This window comes from Triticum dicoccoides, chromosome 5A (genome assembly GCF_002162155.2).
Source record: "Triticum dicoccoides isolate Atlit2015 ecotype Zavitan chromosome 5A, WEW_v2.0, whole genome shotgun sequence".
Classification (NCBI taxonomy): Eukaryota; Viridiplantae; Streptophyta; class Magnoliopsida; order Poales; family Poaceae; genus Triticum; species Triticum dicoccoides.
In genome coordinates this window covers 121,550,183-121,574,662 of record NC_041388.1, presented here as the reverse complement: position 1 = coordinate 121,574,662, position 24,480 = coordinate 121,550,183, and the positions used below count along the sequence as shown (strand labels likewise).

At 43.9% G+C, this 24,480-nt stretch overlaps 1 protein-coding gene across 5 annotated transcripts; it reads right to left on the bottom strand.

Annotated features, from left to right (window-relative positions):
* Nucleotides 1-291: 291 nt before the first annotated feature.
* On the bottom strand, nucleotides 292-13,801 carry LOC119300022 (disease resistance protein Pik-2-like). 5 transcript variants are annotated; one of them, XM_037577111.1, is made up of 4 exons: nucleotides 13,563-13,801; nucleotides 11,434-12,333; nucleotides 2,080-4,084; nucleotides 292-471 (listed from the first exon to the last, which is right to left on the bottom strand). In XM_037577111.1, exon 3 carries the CDS (start codon nucleotides 3,507-3,509, stop codon nucleotides 2,091-2,093), a length of 1,419 nt encoding a protein of 472 aa, XP_037433008.1. In that variant the 5' UTR covers nucleotides 3,510-4,084; nucleotides 11,434-12,333; nucleotides 13,563-13,801; the 3' UTR covers nucleotides 292-471; nucleotides 2,080-2,090. The 5 variants fall into 3 exon arrangements, 3 of the variants coding, with proteins under 3 accessions (XP_037433008.1, XP_037433007.1, XP_037433009.1); XR_005146370.1 differs by having other exon boundaries at nucleotides 11,434-12,330; XM_037577112.1 differs by lacking the exon at nucleotides 2,080-4,084 and having other exon boundaries at nucleotides 11,434-12,330.
* Between the last annotated feature and the right edge of the window lie 10,679 nt (nucleotides 13,802-24,480).

Genomic DNA, 24,480 nt, shown 5'->3' with positions numbered 1-24,480 from the left:
CAAGCTCCCCTTTTTCCCAGTCTGCAAAAAGAGCAAGCAAGTTTGGCTTAATCAAATCCCAAAAGTGCTGATAAAATAAAAAGGAGAAGCCATCTGGGCCTGGGGCCCCTTCAGCATAAGAGCCAAAGACAGCAGCCTTGATTTCTTCCTCAGAAAAAGGAGCATCAAGTTTTTCATTATGAGCCTTGGAAACTATCCCATCCTCTCCCCAAAACCCTTTTTTGAGGTGAATATTAAGTTTGGGGGTAAAGCCAAATAGTTTTTTATAGTGAACAGTAAGGTCAGGTATACCTTTGGGGTCTTCAACAGGTCCATCCTCTCCTTCCAGCATTGCAATCTGTTTTTTCCTTCTTTTTTGGTTTGCAACAGCTTGAAAGTATCATGTATTTAGCTCCCCCTCCAGTACTTCTCTCTCTCTAGATCTTTGTCTGGCCTTAATTTCTTCCCTCCTCCATATGTCCTGCAGCTCACCTGAAATATTTTTCATTTTTTCTTTAGAAGCAGGGAATAAAGGTTGAGTTTCAGCCATAATATCCAAACAATTATATTCAGCAACCAAGGATTGCTTCTGCCTATTCTTGGTAACTTCTATATTAATACTCCAGCCCTTAAGGACTTTCCTCATCAATCTAGTTTTAAACTGCCAAATATCAATGGCTTTGGTATGCAAACACTTGGTGTTCCAGGTTTTATGGACAAGTTCATCAAAACCCTCCACACCAATCCACCACTTTTCAAATCTAAACATCCTATGCTTAGCAACAGGTATACCACCAGAATCCAGCAACAAAGGTGTATGATCACTAGCAACCCTAGGTAATGCCTTAAGATGTACTGCAGGGAACATAGCTTCCCAGTCAGTGGTTACAAAAACTCTATCCAGAGTTGCCATGATCATATCCTCCTGATTGTTACCCCAGGTAAACCTCCTACCAATATTACTAATCTCTATTAGACTGAATTTATTTATCCAGTCATTGAACAGATCAGCCCAGTGGTGATTAATAGCACCAGTGGATTTCTCAGCCGCATTTCTGATGAGGTTAAAATCTCCACCTATAATGGTAGGACCATCCCACCCATCTGCTACACTATGTAATTCATTAATAAAGTCAAGCTTGCCCTCATCATATGCAGAACCATAAACATAGATAAGTCTCCATTCTTTATGGTTATTTCTGCATCTGAGAAGACAGGAAACACAAAAACTATGGATGTCACAAGATAGGATCTCAAATGTATCATCCTTAAGACCTATTAGGATGCCTCCAGCTGTATCAACTGCAGGCAGCCATTTCCAAAAGAATTCATTCCTGGAATCTAATGAAAATGCGGGCACGAATATGACAGTGGTATTGACAAGTGTTTATGCTGAGATGCTCATAGTGGCATTCTTTGAAGCATGCAGAAGTTGGAATGGCATTTATCAAATTAAACCATTAAATGTCAGTGGTATTGACAAGTGTTTATGCTCAGATGGTCATAGTAGCATTCTTTGAAGCATGCAGAAGTTGGAGTGGCATTTATCAAATTAAACCATTAAATGTCTGTATTACTAGATATTAGTAATACAGGCAACTGAAACTGTTGAAATGCTCATTCAATTTCTAGTGTTTAAACTAAGAGCCTTCTTTTATTCATTCTTAGGAGCATCATGGTTTTGGTTTACTTTCTATGCATCATATGAAACAAGAAAATCGAAGTGTAGGATTGGGTGGACTAGGCCGGGAAAATTCCTTCCCATGCTCGTCAGAACATTGGTTGGATGGAACACCTCCAGTCTATAATGGGTGATGTTCCTACCAGATTTGTCCTTTTTAGATATAACTACACACATGCCAGTATGCACGGTGGCATCGGTGAACATAGGACAAAATGCTGGTACTGAACTAGACTCCTAGACTGACCCACTAAGCTCAGTGATCTAAATATGCAAGTTTGGAGTTCAGAGACATACTTGAACCAGCAGTATGTGTTCAGTGATCCATATGTATTTTGCAATGTGTTCAGTGATCCATGTGTAATTTGCTCCAAGGAAAATTACAAAAAATATGCAGCCTAAGGGAGGCAAAAGAAAACCTGAAAATTTGTCAGATGAGTTGTGTGCTTGTCTGGATCTCCTCTTCAGCCCTCCCTTGGTCCTCCTCCACCATATTTTCATCACCCCATATTCGGATTTCCAGTGTGGGGTGGTTCGGAAGGAGAGTAACTGTGCCCCTGATGGCTTCCTCCGATGCCTCCACCTCCCGAACCGTGGCACCACCGCAAATGATCTTCACGGTAACATGCATAAGGGAAGAGAGGTGCTGGATGCCAAAATCAAGATCTTTGCCTGCGTCTAATGGAACCTCCAGCTTCTCAAGACTCGGCATGGCCCCAGCTTCAAATATCAGTCCTTTGCCATTGCTCCAGCAGGTGAAGCGGAAATCCTTCAGACATATGAACATGTTGCTGCTTATAACGAGTCTTTGTTTTTGAGCAGATGATTCTGATGACAAACACAGAAGCAGCAAAGCAGGTAACCCTCCAAGGATCTCTAATGCCTCCTCTTCTACAGGGTTAATATTGATATCTAGGTACGAGAGGTTGTCAAGTGACGCGATCCAAACTGGAACTCTGGGAAAGAAATAGTACGCGTCCATCTGAAATTTCTGGAGGAGACGAGGGGATGGGAACCAAGAATCCAGCAAGAAATCTATGGAATAACCATACATTTCTTTTAGAGGAATGGAATAACCATAGTCACTCTTAATGCATAGAGACCGAAGGTTGAGTCTACCCAGTTTACAGAGTGATGAGACCAAGTTCTCCACAAAAATTTCTTTGTTACCGTGTGTATCGATGATGCACCAGCGCAGCCCAAGAATCCTCAATTTAGTCAGGCTGCCCAGTTCCAGCAAAGAAGATGCCAAACTGTCCCACTTGACTTTGATCTCTCTTAGCTCCTGTAGAGCATGCAGATTCCCAATTCCTTCAGGTAATTCAAGATTATTGACACGCAAACATGTCATATTTTGCAGTTGAACAATGCTTTTGGGCAATTTTTGTATCTTTGTCCATCTTATATCCAGAGTCTGCAAATGCTGTAGTTCTCCTAATTGCTCAGGGAATGCAGAAATGCTTCTAACATCGAGCCGCAAATATTTCAACTGACAAAGAGTCCTTACATGTTCAATAAAACTGCTTTCCATGTCCTCACCATTTTCTATATCAAGTACTCGCAGAACTCTAAACTTCGAAAGAGGAGGCATCTGTTCAGCATACCCAAATATACTGAGCGACCGGCAATGAGAAATGATCGCTGTTGATGGAACTGCGATGTGCTCTTGGGAATAACACAGAGATAGTCTACGAATCTTATGTTGTAGCACTAATTTCTGATTTTGGCCACCAAAGAAGGTAACAAAATTTTCTTCAATTGACTTGGATATAAGAAGATCAAGAATCATATCATGGACTCGGCATGAATAAACTCGACCATCATATTGAATTCTCACAGGTTGAACCATACTCCTATTGATAAGGTCACTGAAATACCCATCTCCTATCTCCTCCAAATCTTGTCCACCCTCTGTATTAATAAATCCTTCAGCAATCCACCTCCTTATCAATTGATCCCTCTTAATCTCAGTCTTCTGGAAATATACTCAGTCCTCTGAGGGATAATGTTTTTCTCATTTCTTCTACACCGGGATCTTTTTCCAGTGTCGAACCGATTGAGTTATATACCCTCTCCCATTCTTCATTTGTACTAGCTTTATTAGCCAGCAAGCTAGCCACTGTAATAATCGCCAAGGGTGAACCACCACATTTCTTCAATATCTCCGAGGAGACTTCTTCCAACTTAGGAGGGCACATATCTCCCGAGCCAAATATACGTTTCAAAAATAAACTCTTAGAGTTGGCTTCAGTAAGAGGCATTATTTCATAGACATGATCATGCTGAGGAGAGCAACATAATTTGGCTATAGTAATACTGCAAGTTGTTGTCATTATTTTGCTCCCAACATCATTTGGAAACAAAGCACACTTGATAATCTTCCATGCTTGATTACTCCAAATATCATCAATGATGACGAAATACCTACAATAGGAAAATTCAAATGCCTACTCCATAAAAGCTATTATAAATGAAGAAGTGTTAACAACATAAAAATGGCAAACCTCCTGAATGCCAAATGATAAAGCTTGTAGGATAATTTCCAGAGCAATTAAATAGGAGTATAAACTATAAAGTGAGAACATTGCAGTAGCTGTACCCTTTAATTCCTTGATGAACAGATATATTGAAACGGAGTTTCCCAAGGCTGGGCATGGATATAGTGAAACAGAGGAGGATGCAATAACTAAGTAAGGAAAAATGCTTCTGTGCTACACAAAGAACGTGAGCTTCAGGAATCATGCTCTTTTTTTTTGCGAGTTGAACCAGGATTGTACAATTATCAGATAATTGGGTACTGGATCACTTCTATTTTATATGTCACTAACGATAATTATCCCCTAAAGTTCTACCGTAGAAACAAGTGAAAAAGCGAAGTTCCTAAATCCCCCTGAAACCAAAACCAGAATAATCATAAACAGAATGAAATATGATCGCCTGCTCAGTATATCTGCCTTTCTCTACAAGCAGAAAAACATTTTTCTATTCTATATTTAATTTAAATTGAACAACAGTAGAAACTAATAGAATGTGTTATATATGTACACCCAGCAAATCAAACAAGTGTTTAAGCAATTGGCGCCGTGTTGCCCGCCCACTGTCCTTGGGTGGGCTGGGAGTCCATGACCTGGAGCGCACGGGCCTTTCGCTCCGTGTCCGTTGGCTCTGGTTCAGCCGCACCGACGATCGCCGCGCTTGGAGTGGTTTGGACCTGCAGTTTTCCGCTGAGGAGCGCGCCTTCTTCTTTGCTAGCACTTACACTGTCCTTCGCAACGGTCAGACCACGAAGTTCTGGGAGGACAGATGGATTGGAGGACGCTCTGTCCGCGAAATCGCGCCTCTCCTGCACTCATGCATTCCCAAAAGGAGAAGGAAGGCCACGACGGTGGCCGACGGCTTGCCGGGGCACCTTTGGGCGCGAGACATCCACGAAGTTGTGGGCATTCACGAAATCGGCCAGTACATCTTGCTATGGTGCTTGATCGAGAGCACAACGTGTTATACTCATAGGATCGACTAGGCTAGGGTTTCGGAGTAGATTGAACTATCTATGATCTGTTTGCGCGTATACCTTAGCGTTCCGGCCATAGCTGGTCCTTCGATGAAGGTCTGTGCACGGGCAGCGACGGTCGGTGTAGAGGTCGACGGTGAAGTGCGTGAGTGGCAGCGGTGGAGCTTCCCATCGCTTCAGTGCCTCCCTCTGGATCGGATAGGGTTAGGAGTGGGGAACAGTGGCGGTGACGAACCTCGTACCCTGTGCCCCTGGTCCCCACCTCCTCTTTATAGCACTGCGCGATAGGGGCCCACCAGCCTTGCTTGGGCTGGACGCCCCCGATCAGGGCGTGGGTCAAGGGCCCAATGAGCCGTTGGGCCCATTGGTGGAGAGATCAACCTAACATTCTCCCCCTTGATCTCATCATATACTTTTAACTTTTATACTTTGAAATAACTCTTTTCAAAGTACTCGTTCCATCACAGATTTGCATGTAGAGCATGTCTCATCATCACGGTTCATTTCCGATAGAATCAACACCTACAACACACTCCTCTGTTTTGAAACAGATTCTTTAACCTTGGGCCCTTTTATTGTCCGGAAATGTTAGACTATACCATAAAACCCATGTCGATTGTGTGTTCTCCGAACACACTGGGCGGTAAGCCTTTAATAAGCAGATCTGCAAATACTTGTCTGTTGCTTTCATGCTCCAAGCATTTCAACATAATTCCGGACTTTCTCCTTAACAACGTATAACTTTGTGTCAATGTGTTTGGCATCAACACTTGACTCGTTGTCATAGGAGCGAAAGACTTAAAATAGTTATCGTTGTTGTCAACCATTATCAACTCCGGGTACAGGTCTCCTTAACCATTTTGCCTGTCCCTCAGCCTCATATCAAGCTATAAAATATCTTTGCATCACATTGATGATAATTGTTTCATTCTTTGGAGCTTTTCCACACAAAAATCTCCAAGTATGAAAGTTAGCGACAATTGTGGATTTCGCTATACATTTCACAAGTCCTGTCTCTGTACTCACAATCTTTTGAGAGCACTTATTTCTTTCAGCATGAGGCTGATATCTTTGACTCCATTCCAGTGATCTATACATGGACTGGACATTGCCAAAACAATCCGGATACGTGAACTGTGTCAGGGTAATATATGAGCTTCCAATAACTGAAGCATATGGTACCATATCCGTTTTGAATCTTTTGGAACACCATAGTTTCCAGTTTCATTACCCTTGACTATAAGAACAGGCGTAGGTTTTCTCGCATGCATACTTCAGAGACCTCTCTTAGCATGTCCATGCGACATCCCTAATACCCCTTTTATTCTTTTCTTCGTGAATCTCGATACTTATAACTAGAGACACTACCGAGAACATTCTTTTGAACTTTGAGGACAAGAACTTATTTTCTCCTCCTGCAGTAGATTGACATCACCACTGGCAAGTAGGATGTCATCCACATGCACAGAATAAGGAAATGAATTTCCCATTCTATAACTTTGCACGAATACAATTGTCCTCACATTTTCTTTAACCCAAAATTACATATGATTCTTTCAACTTTAAATGTCACTGTCTAGAGACTTGCTCTAGTCCATAAAAGCACTTCTTGAAGCAGCATCCCTTGCGTTCTTTACTTTCATCTGATGTAACTCAGATCATGATGTCGATCATGATGTGGCACTTAACACTCATTGTAATATATTTCCTTTGGAGTCACATTGACCTTGTAGACCCTTTACAGCCTACTGTTTTGGCTCCATTGGAAATTACTTATGAGTCTCAAAGGCTCGGTTGAACACTTTAAATGAGGTGGGATCAACCTCCATTTGAATTTCACTAACATGGACTTTGTAGTAATCAGAAATATCTGATTATCTCATTCCTTAAGACCATCTGTGTCTCAGGTACTAGCACTTCTTTCATATGGGGCTGTTGTTGCTCTGTCTTTGCCAAGAGGCAAATAAATTCTATAGTCTTTGGTATTTTCATACCATGCTCCCCCAGATTACTCCATCTTCACTAAAATGGGGTATCTTTAAACTTTATTATTTGGGTTTATTCTGTTAAAACTTTCTTTTTGGCACTTTTAAGCACCGTCTTAGTATTCCTTAGTCAGCTGTCGAAACTATAAAAGATCCAGGAATACAACTATTTCTTTTCTTTAGGGGTATTACTTATGACCGTCGTACTCCCCCGGACGATCACATTCTTCATTAATGGATAATGTGCATCACATTATCTAAAGTATAGGGGAGTTTCATCATTCTTAATTTATCTAATATTTCTTTCTCCCCCTCGAAATGTGGCAAGAAATTTTCTGCCACAATTTCGAAAAACATTCATAACTTTTGTGAATTGAGAAAACTTCAATTGACTATTTCATCCATCTGATTACTTCATGTGAAATGAAGTTATCTGTTAACTGATAGGGGAGTACTTTTTCCTCATTAGTACTTTTGCAAGTCACACTTGCATATCAATCTTATCTTTAGGTTCGTCTCTAACTTCTATTCCTTTTGGATTTATTGAGTCCTTAATGACCGTTACACATAAAGTGTACGGTCAATACTAGGAAAGCATAATGACTACTCCATACTTTTTCTCTCGGAGTGGGACACATTAAACACACATGAGTCATCATATCTTTCTCCTGTCATACAAGATAAGTCTTTTGCCAAAATTTCTCCTGGCATATAGGATTTTCGACATAATACTATGTCAACTTTACCTAGTTACACAGGTATTTTCCCAAACTTTTCCCCGCCATGCGGGTTTTATCATAATCATCTTTTCCCGCTATGCGGGTAATTCCTTGTAAGGGACATAAATGCCAGAATTGGCTCTTTTGACTGCATATTCAATCATCAAATTCAGAATAAATCCGAATGCTCTTTGACACACATGCTTGATCTGACGTTGGTCAAAATTAAACACACATGTTGCTTGTTTCATTTCAAATCATGTTGAATGAAAAATCTTCTTCATAGAGAGTACATGAAAGACATTCGTCAACCAAGACTCTCAATGATCTATCTCTTTTATTTTCTTGGATTAATATCCAAGAATTCTTTTCTTTTGAAGCCATTCTTTAGAGAGAACATACTCCCTCACGTTATGACCTTTCTTGGTCATCTTTCGGGTCACAAGTACCCAGTCATTCGCTTTCACTAATGAAAGCATGTAAAACTTTTAGTCTGAGAAAAACTTAACCAATAATCAACAATAATGAGCATAAAAATAACCCTACGTTGGTCTGGTTAAAAATATGCACATTAAACCTTTTAAAACTTCCTTTGTATACTCTAAATCATCGTTGTGGTAGAATTAGAATAAAACATCATCCTTCAACATTAATTCCATATCACCGTTGGGCGGAAATGGAAATAATGCATATAACTCACAAACAATGTGATGATAATATTTCTATTAAACAACTTTGCTAAGAAATAATCATCATCATCAACTTTATTGCAGCGGAAACAAGAAATAAACATTTCTCTAGTTCAAGAGCATTTCATTATCTTTAATTGTTCTCTGAAAATTGATCACTTTCATACAAAATTTATCAGAGATGTAAGCTTTGAACAATTATGGTACTGTTATCATCAACGTTGGTCAGAAAATAACAATACCATATTTCAACTTTAAAACAAATATCTTTCTTTTGTCATAGCGGAAACTATCTGAATCTGATTTCACCCACAGGGGAAAAACATTGCTAAAGTTCTTCCAATTAATTTTTTTTCCGTTGGTTCCAATTTAATTTGAAGATAAAACTTTTACTTTGCAGCGGAAAACATGAATAAAATTCAAGAACTTTTATTCTTTACAGAAACTTTTCTTTGACCAAATAAAAATTCATGAACTTTATTATTTCCTTTATAAAATTCATGAACTTTTCTTTATCTGAAAAGTTTTTATTTTCATTTTCAGAAACACTTTCTGTTTACTTTTCTATATTTTCTTGGCCCAGCGTGCGAGGCAGTGGCCTCGACCCGGCGCTAGCTGCCGTTGGCCACGGCCCAGCGCTAGCTGCTGCTGGCCTGCTCCTTTTCCAGCCCACAAATCGGCAGCAAGCCGCGCCAGCTCGGCCCACTAGCCCGGTGCCTGCTAGGGTTTGGAACTGGCCGTCGGATCAGATCCGACGGTCACCCGCGCCGATCGGCTGGCCAAAAACGGCTCCAGTGCCGTCGAGGGGAGCAAACCCTAGCTCATTCCCCCCGCGCGCGCCGCTCTCCTCCCTCGCGATTTTCTCGCCTGCACGACGGCGGCGAGCGCGAGGAGACGATGCAGTGTCCCGGCAGCTTGCCGGCGACGACGGCGAGGAGCAGCACCAGCGCGTCTAGCTCGTTCTCCCGTCTCTTTCTTTTCCGTCCCATGCCACCTAGTAGAGAGAGGGAGAGAAACTGCGCCTTCCTCTGTGCGCCGCAAAACGCCCGCAGCGCGCGGATCTCGCTACCGTTCCCGTCGCGCCACCCGGGCCGGCCGCCGGCAACGACAGCGGTTCCACTGCGCTGAGCCAGCGCCACCTTTCCCTACTCTTTCCACCCACCACCACGGCACAGCTGTTGCAGCGAGAGAGAGAGAGAGAGAGAGAGAGAGAGAGAGACGCGGCGTGCGCGCCCCTCTCCCCTTGCTCTTCTGTTATCAGATGGCAGCGGCTCGGGCGCACGTCCCGGCTGCCGGCGGCGGTTGCCATCGGGTCGCGCGAGCCCTTCCCTCTCCCTCTTTTTCTTTCTCTGACAGAGAAGGAACGAGCGCGATGCACCGTCCTCTGTCCCTTGCAGTGCCAAATGGCGTGGTTTGCCTGCGCCGTTGCCGATCCCTTCGCCGGTGACGCGTTCCCCTTGCGGTGAGCGCGCCGCCGTCGAATGGTTTGGCCGTGGTGCCTTCTTTATCCCCTTGTTGGGGTTCTTTCTTTGTTTCGGATTCGATCCGATCTGTCAAGGGTAGGGTTCGTTTCTTCTTCTAGATGCCTCGATGGTCGATGCACATCTAGATCGAGAGGAACGGCGCGACACAGCGGCGACACTTTCTTTTCATTGATTTCCTTTTATTTGCTTTGATTTAATCTCTACCCGAAAACCGATGCCTTTCCTTGCCTCTGATACCAATGTTATACTCATAGGATCGACTAGGCTAGGGTTTCGGAGTAGATTGAACTATCTATGATCTGTTTGCGCGTATACCTAGCGTTCCGGCCATAGCTGGTCCTTCGATGAAGGTCTGCGCACGGGCAGCGGCGGTCGGTGTAGAGGTCAACAGTGAAGTGCGTGAGTGGCGGCGGTGGAGCTTCCCATCGCTTCAGTGCCTCCCTCTGGATCGGATAGGGTTAGGAGTGGGGAACAGTGGCGGTGACGAACCTCGTACCCTGTGCCCCTGGTCCCCACCTCCTCTTTATAGCACTGCGCGATAGGGGCCCACCAGCCTTGCTTGGGCTGGACGCCCCCGATCAGGGTGTGGGTCAAGGGCCCAATGAGCCGTTGGGCCCATTGGTGGAGAGATCAACCTAACACAACGCTCTACGACGCGCCTGACCAGCTCGTGTGGAAGTGGACGGTGTCGGGCATCTACACCGCTAAATCTGCATACGCCGCTTCCTTCCACGGCTCGATGACCTGCGGCAACTGGAGGCTCACATGGAAGAGTTGGGCACCCCCCAGAGTGAAGTTCTTCCTCTGGCTTGTCAGCTTGGACCGATGTTGGACGGCGGACCGCCTCGCCCGGCATGGACTGCAGCACCACAACAGTTGCCCTCTTTGCTGCCAGGAGCCTGAAACAATGCGCCATCTCCTCCTTGGGTGTTCCTTCTCGAGGCACGTCTGGTTCGAGATCCTCTCCTGGATGCGCATGACATGCAGACCCCCGAGCAACGAGGCTACCCTCTTTGATTGGTGGCATGATGCCCGGCAGGTCACGCCCAAGGCGATGCGCAAGGGGCTGGCATCCGCGACACTTCTTACCTCCTGGATGATCTGGAAGCACCGCAACGATTGCGTCTTCAACGACGCACGCCCTTCCATCCGGGCGCTAGTTCACGGCATCAAGGAGGAGGCCAAACTTTGGGCTACGGCAGGCGCTGGTGGACTCAGAGTAGTCTTGCCCCCGACCTGGGACGTGCACTAACTCATGTCCCCTGACTGTAATTCGCCTCCTAGGAGGACTGTAACATAAAACACTCTTTCTTTTCAATACAATGAAACACAAAGCTTTTGCGTTTTCCCGAAAAAAGTACGATCCATCCAAAATTTATGAGTACCTTTTGTTCTTTAGAAATTCTCGGATTGCATTGATGAGCTTTTCCTCATCCCAAACATCTATGTTAGCGTACTCCTGCTGGCTGACTTGAGAGAGTATACTTCTTAGGATCTTCTTCACATCAGGCTGCTGCGACAAAGAAACAGAAGCTCGACACTGGAACTGGCCTTCCAGTTTACGGTACACCTCATTCGCAAGTGTAGTTTTACCGAGGCCCCCAGGACCCACAATAGATATCACCTTTTGCTGCTGCACCGATGCACCCACCCCCTCCATTAGGCACTTGATGAGCTCGTCTCTTGGCTTGTCAATACCGACAAGCCCGTCTGGCTCAGCATAGAGCGAAGGAAGACGAGGGTCAATGGCCCTTGAGATGCCACACTCAAAGGTGCGCTCATCGAGCTTATACCTCATACGTCGCTTGCTTGCATCTTCAACACGTGCCTTGAGCCCCTGGATTTGGCTGGATATTTGATGGCGCATCCTCAGCGCCTTGAGCTGCTGGATCACACTTTGGACAAGCCCTGCTCTCTTAGCAATGTCAGTTTGGCCAAGGCTTTTCATAAAGTCGTCTATGCAATCCTCGATGTCATAAGACATCTCCCGAACTTGGTCCCTCCATTCCTTTGTCTGCACATCAAGATCACGGTCCACCTCTGCCAGCCTCTGAAGGAGTGCGTTCATGCTGCTCAGCTCATCTTTCATGAATTCCACCTCCCTGTGCACACCTTTCAGCTTTGAGTACTCCTCCCCAAGCAGAGTGGTGAGCTTGCCGATGACAGAGGTCATCACCCCTGCCAAGGCGCTCACCATCTGTTGGACGCTTTATGAGTGTAGTTACCAAGATGCCCAGTTTTGTAGAAAATGGCCACAACCTTCAGCGCGACAAAGCAAACACCTGCTGATATATGTATGCATCATCAGAGAGAGGTAGGTCTGTAGGTATCATACTGAATAACAACCATAACGACAATCATAACCTCATAAGCGTCAATTGCCAACCTAAATACACAAGAATGCTAGAAAAGTACATAAACCTAATTTAACAATTTAGTAAAAAAGAAAAAACACTCAATGTCACAGTCAATTCAGGATGCACATGCAAACTTTCAATATCTATTGGAACTCAACCACTCTCCAAATTACATAACTGTACTAAAGAAGTAGACATGAACTCTTGTTACATAGACACATAAATAAATGATAACCATGCTATTTATCCAATTGTACCAGATTCAGTCGAACTATTGCTAGAATAGAAGATCTAGAATTATGGGTTAAAATACCTTTGAGTCGCTACACTAACTGACTAAGTCTACTAGAACTAGAATTAGGAATCGAGTTGCATGATTCATGGAAGTCACTTTATGCCTTTTGAAAGCATCATTTCGTGCACAATACAACAAATTGTAGGGCCCCCAATTTTGGGACTCACTAAACCACCAACCCCATACAACTAAACTTGCCATCTAAAATGTTCGCAAATGCCAACCCCTCCCAGCGAACATCGCCAGATATTGCGGTCCCTCCAATCCAGTCGGTCAGATGAGCCAGTATTTAGTTGTACCCGCTAGCAAATAAAGATCAGTTTGTGTCTGCATATACACACAAAAGTTGTGCTTTCTTTTTTCTTGACTGTACACAGTAGGGCAAAAGTTGTGCTTTCTTGATCATCAAGAGTAAACTAATTGGTCTGCGTAGATAGTAGCAAGGTATGCATATATATTAGAGTCATCAGAGGGTTGAAGAACAGTGGAATGCAGAACTTGTCAAATTCTCCAAAGCAAGCATACCCATATCAAGTATGCATCATGAAACTTGTCGACTATGACAACTGGTTAATTAAGATTGCTTTTATTATATGAAATCGCCCTGTAAAAGAAGCAGGCTAGCAGGTAAAAAGTTGCTTTTATTATTGTTGTCACCTTAATTTCAGTAAGATCTATGGTGTCAACTACGACAGTACCATGGTAGCAGATTAGCGGGTACACAATTGGTTTTATCCAGCAAGATCCATGTGAAGGAACACGCCACTTACCACACCGGTGCCACCACACTAATGCTTCTAAAACACCAACAAATTTCACTGCAGAAGCTGACAAGTAGAGCAGGGTACCTCACAGTCCATACCTATTCGATGGAAGTCAGGCGAGCACCGCCACCGGCGAGATCAACAAATCCGCAGCGGCGACCGCGAGAGACCCCACTGGAGCCGAGAGCGGGAGCCGCCCGTTTCTGCGATGGGCGCAGAGGTCGTGGTGGTGGCGGCGGCGGCGGCGGGGAGCGGCGACCGTGTGGAAGCGTGGCTTTATTTTGAGGGCGGGAGTACCTGCGGCACCGTGAGAAACTGAGAAGAGCAGTGGCCGAGATTGCTGACTGATCCACGGCTCAACTAGCTCTCTAGCTTTGACTTTGATTTTTCTTATGCAAAAATTAGGCCAGCGGCATCTTAATGATTTTTCTCCAATCATGCAGGAGCTGCATGCATTATACCCCCTCTATTTTAGGTTATTTTGATCATAATTTTAACTAATAAAATAAGGACGTAGCTACCTGGCGCCCAAACGCCCGCTCGCGGAGCGAGCGCTCTCCCCGAAAGGAAGGGCCAGCCGCGCGGCCCCGTCAATACAGCCCAGGAAAGGAAACGCGCCCCCCCCCACGCACCCGATCGAGCGTCTTGGTCCTCTCGCCAGCGCCTCGCGTGTTTCTCCCAGCCCGCGACTGGTCTCCTCGCCCACCCCTGCTCTGGTCTCACGCAACCTCTTTCCCTCCTCTTACTTGAAGACCAAGAATACGCAGGGGACCCTTCCTCATCCCTGCTTGTCCTTTCTTCCTTCAAAACAGATCTGGAGAACAAGGGACAGGTTGCCTTCCCCATTAATGGCGTCTTGAGGAAGAAGAAATACATACAGAGACCCCTCCTTCCTCCTCCTTTCTTCCTGGAGATCAGATCTGGAGAACGAAAAAGAGAGCCTACCTCCCCCCAAGTAGGTAAGCACCCGCTCCCCCGGCCCTCTCTCCTCTTTGGTCTTCGATCATGTATTGCTTGCTCAGCCACCCCAGCTGTGCCAGTTTTGAAACATCAACTGGTTTTTTTTGCTTTGGTGAAAAACCAAAAGCACCTAGTCGACTGCTTTTAGGCAACCCTACTGTATGCATGGGGCAACTGCATATAATGCATTGTGTGCCTTGATGTACAACTGTAGTAAGACAAAAAGCAACACTAGATGAAAAAAAGGACAACTCAAGTACCAAAACTGGACAACTTCAGTGTTTGTTAGCAGATAAAGGGTGCAACTACTCAACTGTTTTGTGCCAAAAACCCTAGGAAAACCTCATTGTATGCATGCAGCAACCGGGGGGTAATGAACTGTGTCGATTAAAACAACATATGACCAGAAAATGGGCACTCTAGTATAAAAAATGGGTAATTGATGTGCTGTTTAGCAGACAGATGGTACAAACCCAGCCAACCCTTAAAAAATAGTGTTTCTGTAAACATGAAGCAACAATATTGTATTCATTGAGACAATTGTATGCAAAAAATATCAATGTGCAGGACCATTGCGCAGCTTTGGGCATCATAGCTGTGAAAAAAGTCTAGAGTTGCCTTTATAAGGACTATAGAACTGGCCAACTCTATTTCTAAACACATGCAAAACTCCTATGCTGATTTAAGGTGCATTTTGCATCAGCCAAAATAAAAAACACATGAAGTATATAAGCATAAAAACTCATGTTAGAACAATAGTAGTAGCATGCGTGTGCTAAAAACACAATTTTTGCGTTTCACTATCGTTCTCGCCGAGACACAAACGAAAAAAACCCACATTCATGTACTTTGCTACGTTGCAAATGGTTCTCACTAAAAAAATAAAAAGAGTATAAACTACACCAAGTATAGGTCTTCTGCCCCCTGGTAAGCTCTCCGTCAGATGCACCTTCTTTCCATCATCAAACATTGTGATTTTCTGCTACTGAAAAAAGGAGCAAAAAATGTAAAACATTGTGATTTGCCGCTATATATGGGTGTCATACTACTAGAAACATAAAAGGTAGAAGAAGAAAAAGAAACATAAACTTTTTGACAATAATGAATAGATAAGTTGCCTCTGTTTAACACTATAGTTTCCCAAACAACTGCTTGTAGTTGCTCCTTTTATTCTGGAACTAATGTCTGCAACAGATGATGCAATGTGATGGGCTAACACACAGTTTGTTGCAGGTTTATGTGGTGACAAAAAAAGACAATTAGTAGCTGGAAAAAACATGATTGATCTGAATGAACCGCCACTTGACGTAGAATCCGTCAACATTTCAATTGAGTTGGGTACACCCTTCTTACATGCAGGTTATGAGCAGGAGGATCACCATTTGGAGGAGGGGGTTGGTGAGTCCCCTGACCCTAACATTGACTCTAATAGTACTCATGTCCCGAACAATCATGTCCCTGCTCCCCACCTATGGTTGCTCTTGCTAATGCTTTAGTTGATGAGACACATGAGTTGGAAGACGAAGAAGCTGGGTCACAGCCACATCAACCTTATGTTGGCATGCGCTTTGACACATTAGTCGATGCGAGGGAACACTACAATCACTACGCTTTGATGGTGGGGTTTTCAATCAAGTCGAATACATCTTACAGGTCAGCCTACACGGGCGTGCTTGAAAAACAACAATTCTAGTGTAACAAGTTCCACAAGCCGGTGGAGAGGGTTGGGGTCTCGTATGTTGTCTCGTCGAGCAAAAACACTACATGCCTGAGCTCACTTGAACAAGATGGTGAAGAGGATGGCGAAGAATTGTAACACCCCGGATGTAACTTGCCATATTTGTAACTCCGACTCTGCCATTTTCGGCTTTAAGTTATGAGATTCCCTTCGTGGTTGGGTTTTGTCTTCGTTTTGCATTTTGTTCATGTCATGCATTTCATATCATGTCATCATGTGCATCTCTTTTGCATACGTGTTCGTCTCATGCATCCGAGCTTTTTCCCCGCTGTCTGTTTTGCAATCCGACACTCCTACATGCACCGTCGTTCCCCTTTTCCTTTTTTCATGAGCGGGTGTTAAACTTTCTCGGGATGGATCGAGATTTTCCAAGCGGCCTTGGTACACCACCGGTAGACCGCCTGTCAAGTTTCGTTCCATTTGGAGTCCGTTTGATGCTCCAACGGTTAACCGGGGAACCGCAAAGGCCTCGTGTGTGTTACAGCCCAACACCCCCTCCAAAACGGCCCAATAACCCTTCCAAACCTCTTCCATGTCCTCCGCCGTCGGATCACGATCGCGTGGGTGAAAACTACACCCCATTTGGACACTCCTACCTCCTCCCACCTATATATATGTGCTCCTCGTCCAAATTCCGGGTCCAAAACCCTAATTTTCGTCCCCCGCCGCCACCGGACGTGTCCGTCCGGGCCGGACACCCGCGCCGCCGCCCGGACAAACCAGGAGCCGCCACGCATCCCCGCGCCGCCCCACTTCGACGCGGCCCGCGGGACCCAGATCCGGCCTGTGGGACCCAGATCCGGCCCCCGCGGCCCATTGACCGCGCCCCGCAGCCCGGCTGCGCCCCGCGCCGCTCCTCCAGTGCGCCGCCGCCGCGCGCCCGACCACCGCCATCGTCGCCGGCCACCGTCTCCGGCGAGCGCCACGCCAGAGCTTCGCCGCCGCGGACCCCGCGCCGCACCTCCCCGGATCCGGCCGGAACCCCCTCTCCTTCCCCAACTCCGGCAACTCCCTCCTCCACTCCGGCCTCGCCTCCACCACCGCGACCTCCAACTCCGGCGGGTTGCTCCGGCCATCTTCGTTTTCCGCGTCAGATCCAAACCTAGATCTAGAAGGTTGACCCCGAAATAATCCTAAGTCATTTATTTTTGCATTCTGATGCCCTGTTCGTGATGCCATAACTTCTTGCATGTAGCTCCGTTTTGTGCGTGCAATATGTCGAAATGTCCATCATGATGTGCTCTTCATTTTGTTCCATTGTGGCATGCTTGTTTGAGTCCATATTGATGCCCTAATCACTGATGCAAGAGTGCTATAAATTGTTAGGTGCTGATTCTTATCAGTTTAGGGTGATTTGTCATTTTTGTTACATTTGTTGTGTGCTTCATATGGGCATGAGCTCTACATGTGTTTTGATCTATGACGTGACTGAAGGAAATATGCCCTAGAGGCAATAATAAAGTTATTTTTTATTTCCTTATTTCATGATAAATGTTTATTATTCATGCTAGAATTGTATTATCCGGAAACATAATACTTGTGTGAATACATAGACAAACTAAACGTCGCTAGTATGCCTCTACTTGACTAGCTCGTTAATCAAAGATGGTTATGTTTCCTAACCATAGACATGTGTTGTCATTTGATTAACGGGATCACATTATTAGGAGAATGATGTGATTGACATGACCCATTCCATTAGCTTAGCACCCGATCGTTTAGTATGTTGCTATTGCTTTCTTCATGACTTATACATGTTCCTATGACTATGAGATTATGCAACTCCCGTTTGCCGGAGGAACACTTTGTGTGCTACCAAACGTCACAACATAACTGCGTGATTATAAAGAAGCTCTACAGGTGTCTCCAAAGGTAAATGTTGGGTTGGCGTATTTCGAGATTAGGATTTGTCACTCCTATTGTCGAAGAGGTATCTCTGGGCCCTCTCGGTAATGCACATCACATAAGCCTTGCAAGCATTGCAACTAATGAGTTAGTTGCGAGATGATGTATTACGAAACGAGTAAAGAGACTTGCCGGTAACGAGATTGAACTAGGTATTGAGATACCGACGATCGAATCTCGGGCAAGTAACATACCGATGACAAAGGGAACAACGTATGTTGTTATGCGGTCTGACCGATAAAGATCTTCGTAGAATATGTGGGAGCCAATATGAGCATCCAGGTTCCGCTATTGGTTATTGACCGGAGACGTGTCTCGGTCATGTCTACATTGTTCTCGAACCCGTAGGGTCCGCACGCTTAAGGTTTCGATGACAGTTATATTATGAGTTTACGAGTTTTGATGTACCGAAGGAGTTCGGAGTCCCGGATGAGATCAGGGACATGACGAGGAGTCTCGAAATGGTCGAGACGTAAAGATCGATATATTGGACGACTATATTCGGACATCAGAAAGGTTCCGAGTGATTCGGGTATTTTCGGAGGTAACGGGGAGTTACAGGAATACGAGGAAGAAGCAATGGGCCTTAATGGGCCTTAGTGGGAAGAACCAGGAGGTGGCGCGCGCCCCTCCCAAGCCCAGTCCGAATTGGAAAAGGGGTTTGGGGCGCGGCCCCTCTCTCCCTTCCTTCCCCTCTTCCCCCCTTTCCCCCTTCTCCTAGTTGGACTAGGAAAGGTGGAAACCTACTCCAACTAGGAGTAGGAATCCTACTCCTCCTTGGCGCGCCCACAAGGGCCGGCCGGCCTCCCCCTTGCTCCTTTATATACGGGGGCAGGGGCACCCCATAGACACACAAGTTGATCCTCGTGATCGTTTTCTTAGCCGTGTGCGGTGCCCCCTCCCACCATATACCTCGATAATATTGTAGTGGTCCTTAGGCGAAGCCCTGCGACAGTTGAACATCAAGATCGTCACCACGCCGTCGTGCTGACAGAACTCTTCCCCGACGCTTTGCTGGATCGGAGTCCGGGGATCGTCATCGAGCTGAATGTGTGCTAGAACTCGGAGGTGTCGTAGTTTCGGTGCTTGATCGGTCGGGCCGTGAAGACGTACGACTACATCAACCGCGTTGTCATAACGCTTCCGCTGTCGGTCTACAAGGGTACGTAGATCACACTCTTCCCTCGTTGCTATGCATCACCATGATCTTGCGTGTGCGTAGGAAATTTTTGAAATTACTACGTTCCCCAACAGTGGCATCCGAGCCTAGGTTTTATGTGTTGATGTTATATGCACGAGTAGAACACAAGTGAGTTGTGGGCGATATAAGTCATACTACTTACCAGCATGTCATACTTTGGTTCGGCGGTATTGTTGGACGAAGCGGCCCGGACCGACATTACGCGTACGCTTACGCGAGACCGGTTCTCCCAATGTGCTTTGCACAAAGGTGGCTAGCGGGTGTCAGTTTCTCCAACTTTAGTTGAACCGAGTGTAGCTACGCCCGGTCCTTGCGAAGGTTAAAACAGCACCAACTTGACAAACTATCGTTGTGGTTTTGATGCGTAGGTAAGATTGGTTCTTGCTTAAGCCCGTAGCAGCCACGTAAAACTTGCAACAACAAAGTAGAGGACGTCTAACTTGTTTTTGCAGGGCATGTCGTGATGTGATATGGTCAAGACATGATGCTAAAATTTTATTGTATGAGATGATCATGTTTTGTAACCAAGTTATCAGCAACTGGCAGGAGCCATATGGTTGTCGCTTTATTGTATGCAATGCAATTGCGCTGTAATGCTTTGCTTTATCACTAAGCGGTAGCGATAGTCGTGGAAGCATAAGATTGGCGAGACGACAACGATGCTACGATGGTGATCAAGGTGTTGCGCAGTGACGATGGTGATCACGACGGTGCTTCAAAGATGGAGATCACAAGCACAAGATGATGGCCATATCATATCACTTATATTAATTGCATGTGATGTTTATCTTTTATGCATCTTATCTTGCTTTGATTGACGGTAGCATTTTAAGATGATCTCTCACCAATTATCAAGAAGTGTTCTCCCTGAGTATGCACCAAAGTTCTTCGTGCTGAGACACCACGTGATGATCGGGTGTGATAGGCTCTACGTTCAAATACAACGGGTGCAAAACAGTTGCACACGCGGAATACTCAGGTTATACTTGACAAGCCAAGCATATACAGATATGGCCTCGGAACACGGAGATCGAAAGGTCGAGCGTGAATCATATAGTAGATATGATCAACATAGTGATGTTCACCAATGAAACTACTCCATCTCACGTGATGATCGGACATGGTTTAGTTGATTTGGATCACGTGATCACTTAGAGGATTAGAGAGATGTCTATCTAAGTGGGAGTTCTTAAAGTAATATGATTAATTGAACTTAAATTTATCATGAACTTAGTCCTGGTAGTATTTTGTAAATCATGTTGTAGATCAATAGCTCGCGTTGTTGCTTCCCTGTGTTTATTTTGATATGTTCCTAGAGAAAATTATATTGAAAGATGTTAGTAGCAATGATGCGGATTGGATCCGTGATCTGAGGTTTATCCTCATTGCTGCACAGAAGAATTATGTCCTTGATGCACCGCTAGGTGACAGACCTATTGCAGGAGCAGATGCAGACGTTATGAACGTTTGGCTAGCTCAATATGATGACTACTTGATAGTTTAGTGCACCATGCTTAACGGCTTAGAATCGGGACTTCAAAGATGTTTTGAACGTCATGGAACATATGAGATGTTCCAGGAGTTGAAGTTAATATTTCAAGCAAATACCCGAGTTGTGAGATATGAAGTTTCCAACAAGTTCTATAGCTAAAAGATGGAGGAGAATCGCTCAACTAGTGAGCATGTGCTCAGATTGTTTGGGTACTACAATTGCTTGAATCAAGTGGGAGTTAATCTTCCAGATAGAATAGTGATTAACAGAATTCTCTAGTCACCATCACTAAGTTAGTAGAACTTCGTGATGAACTATGATATGCAAGGGATAACGGAAACGATTCCCAAGCTCTTCGTAATGCTGAAATTGACGAAGGTAGAAATCGAGAAAAACATCAAGTGTTGATGGTAGAAAAGACCACTAGTTTCAAGAAAAGGGCAGAGGGAAGAAGGGGAACTTCAAGAAGAACAGCAAGCAAGTTGCTGCTCAAGTGAAGAAGCCCAAGTCTGGTCCTAAGCCTGAGACTAAGTGCTTCTACTGCAAAGGGACTGGTCACTGGAAGCGGAACTACCCCAAGTGATTGGCGGATAAGAAGGATGGCAAAGTGAACATAAGTATATTTGATATACATGTTATTGATGTGTACTTTACTAGTGTTTATAGCAACCCCTCAGTATTTTGATACTAGTTCAGTTGCTAAGATTAGTAGCTCGAAACGGGAGTTGGAGAATAAACAGAGACTAGTTAAGGGTGAAGTGACGATGTGTGTTGGAAGTAGTTCCAAGATTGATATGATCATCAACGCACACTCCCTATAATTTTGGGATTAGTGTTGAACCTAAATAAGTGTTATTTGGTGTTTGCTTTGAGCATTAATATGATTTGATCATGTTTATTGTAATACAGTTATTCATTTAAGTAAGAGAATAAAATGTTGTTCTGCTTACATGAATAAAACCTTATATGGTTACACACCCAATGAAAATGGATCATTGGATCTCGATCGTAGTGATACACATATTCATAATATTGAAACCAAAAAGATACAAAGTTAATAATGATAGTGCAACTTATTTGTGGCACTGCCGTTTAGGTCATATTGGTGTAAAGCGCATGAAGAAACTCCATGCTGATGGGATTTTGGAATCACTTGATTATGAATCACTTGGTGCTTGCGAACCATGCCTTATGGACAAGATGACTAAAGACTCCGTTCTCCGGAACAATGGAGCGAGCAACATATTTGTTGGAAATCATACATACTGATGTATGTGGTCCGATGAATATTAAAGCTCGTGACAAGTATCATTATTTTCTGACCTTCACAGATGATTTAAGCAGATATGAGTATATCTACTTGATGAAACATAAGTCTGAAAAGTTCAAAGTATTTCAGAGTGAAGTAGAAAATCATCATGACAAGAAAATAAAGTTTCTACGATCTGATCGCAGAGACGAATATTTGAGTTACGAGTTTGGTCTTCAATTAAAACAATGTGGAATAGTTTCACAAACTCATGCCACCTGGAACACCACAACATAATGGTGTGTCCGAACATCATAACCGTACTTTATTGGATATAGTACAATCTATGATGTTTCTTATTGATTTACCAATATCGTTTTGGGATCATGCATTAGAGACAGCTGCATTCACGTTAAAAAAATGGGGCACCATCTAAGTCCGTTGAGATGACACAATCTGAACTGTGGTTTGGCAAGAAACCAAAGTTGTCATTTCTTAAAGTATGGGATTGTGATGCTTATATGAAAAAGTTTCATCTTGATAATCTCAAACCCAAATCGGAGAAATATGTCTTCATAGGATACCCAAAGGAGACCGTTGGGTACACCTTCTATCACAGATCTGAAGGCAAGACATTCGTTGCTAAGAATGGATCCTTTCTAGAGAAGGAGTTTCTCTCGAAAGAAGTGAGTGGGAGGAAAGTAGAAAACTTGATAAGGTAATTGTACCTTCTCCCTTATTGGAAAGTATTTCATCACAGAAATATGTTCTTGTGACTACTACACCAATTAGTGAGGAAGCTAATGATGATGATCATGTAACTTCAGATCAAGTTACTACCGAATCTTGTAGGTAAACCAGAGTGAGATCCGCACCAGAGTGGTACGGTAATCCTGTTCTGAAAGTCATGTTACTAGACCATGATGAACTTGCGAACTATGAGGAAGCGATGATGAGCCTAGATTCCGCGAAATGGTTTGAGGCCATGAAATCTGAGATATGATCCATGTAATGGACTTTGATGGATTTGCTCGATGATCGGCAAGCCATAGAAAATAAATGGATCTTCAATAGGAAGACGGACGCTGATAGTAGTGTTACTATCTACAAAGCTAGACTTGTCGAAAAAGGTTTTTGACAAAGTTCAAGGTGTTGACTACGATGAAATTTTCTCACTCGTAGCGATGCTTAAGTCTGTCCCAATCATGTTAGCAATTGCCATATTTTTATGAAATCTGGCAAATGGATAAACAAAACTACATTCCTTAATGGATTTAAAGAAGAGTTGTATATGATGCAACCAGAAGGTTTTGTCAATCCTAAAGGAGCTAACAAAATATGCAAGCTCCAGCGATCCATCTATGGACTGGTGCAAGCATCTCGGAGTTGGAATATACATTTTGATAAGTTGATCAAAGCATATAGTTTTATACAGACTTGCGGTGAAGCCTGTATTTACAAGAAAGTGAGTGGGAGCACTACAGCATTTTTGATAAGTATATGTGAATGACATATTGTTGATCGGAAATAATGTAGAATTATTCTGCAAAGCATAAAGGAGTGTTTTGAAAGAAGTTTTTCAAAGAAAGACCTCGGTGAAGCTGCTTACATATTGAGCATCAAGATCTATAGAGATAGATCAAGACGCTTGATAAGTTTTATCAATGAGTACATACCTTGACAAGATTTTGAAGTAGTTCAAAATGGAACAGTCAAAGAAAGAGTTCTTGCCTGTGTAACAAGGTGTGAAATTGAGTAAGACTCAAAGCCCGACCACGGCAGAAGATAGAAGGAGAATGAAAGTCATTCCCTATGCCTCAATCATAGGTTCTATAAAGTATGCCATGTTGTGTACCTATTATATACCCTACACTGTTTTTGGCAAGGGAGTACAATAGTGATCTAGGAGTAGATCACTGGACAGCGGTAAAAATTATCCTTAGTGGAATAAGGAAATATTTCTCAATTATGGTGGTGACAAAAGGTTCGTCGTAAAGAGTTACGTCGATGCAAGCTTTGACACAGATCTGGATGACTCTAAGTCTCGATCTAGATACATATTGAAAGTGGGAGCAATTAGCTAGAGTAGCTCCACGCAGAGCATTGTTGACATAGCTATTTGCAAAATACTTACGGATCTGAATATGACAGACCCGTTGACTAAAATTATCTCACAAGCAAAACATGATAACACCTTAGTACTCTTTTGGTGTTAATCACATAGCGATGTGAACTAGATTACTGACTCTAGTAAACCTTTTGGGTGTTGGTCACATTTCAATGTGAACTATGGGTGTTAATCACATAAAGATGTGAACTATTGATGTTAGATCACATGGCGATGTGAACTAGATTATTGACTCTAGTGCAAGTGGGAGACTGAAGGAAATATGCCCTAGAGGCAATAATAAAGTTATTATTTATTTCCTTATTTCATGATAAATATTTATTATTCATGCTAGAATTGTATT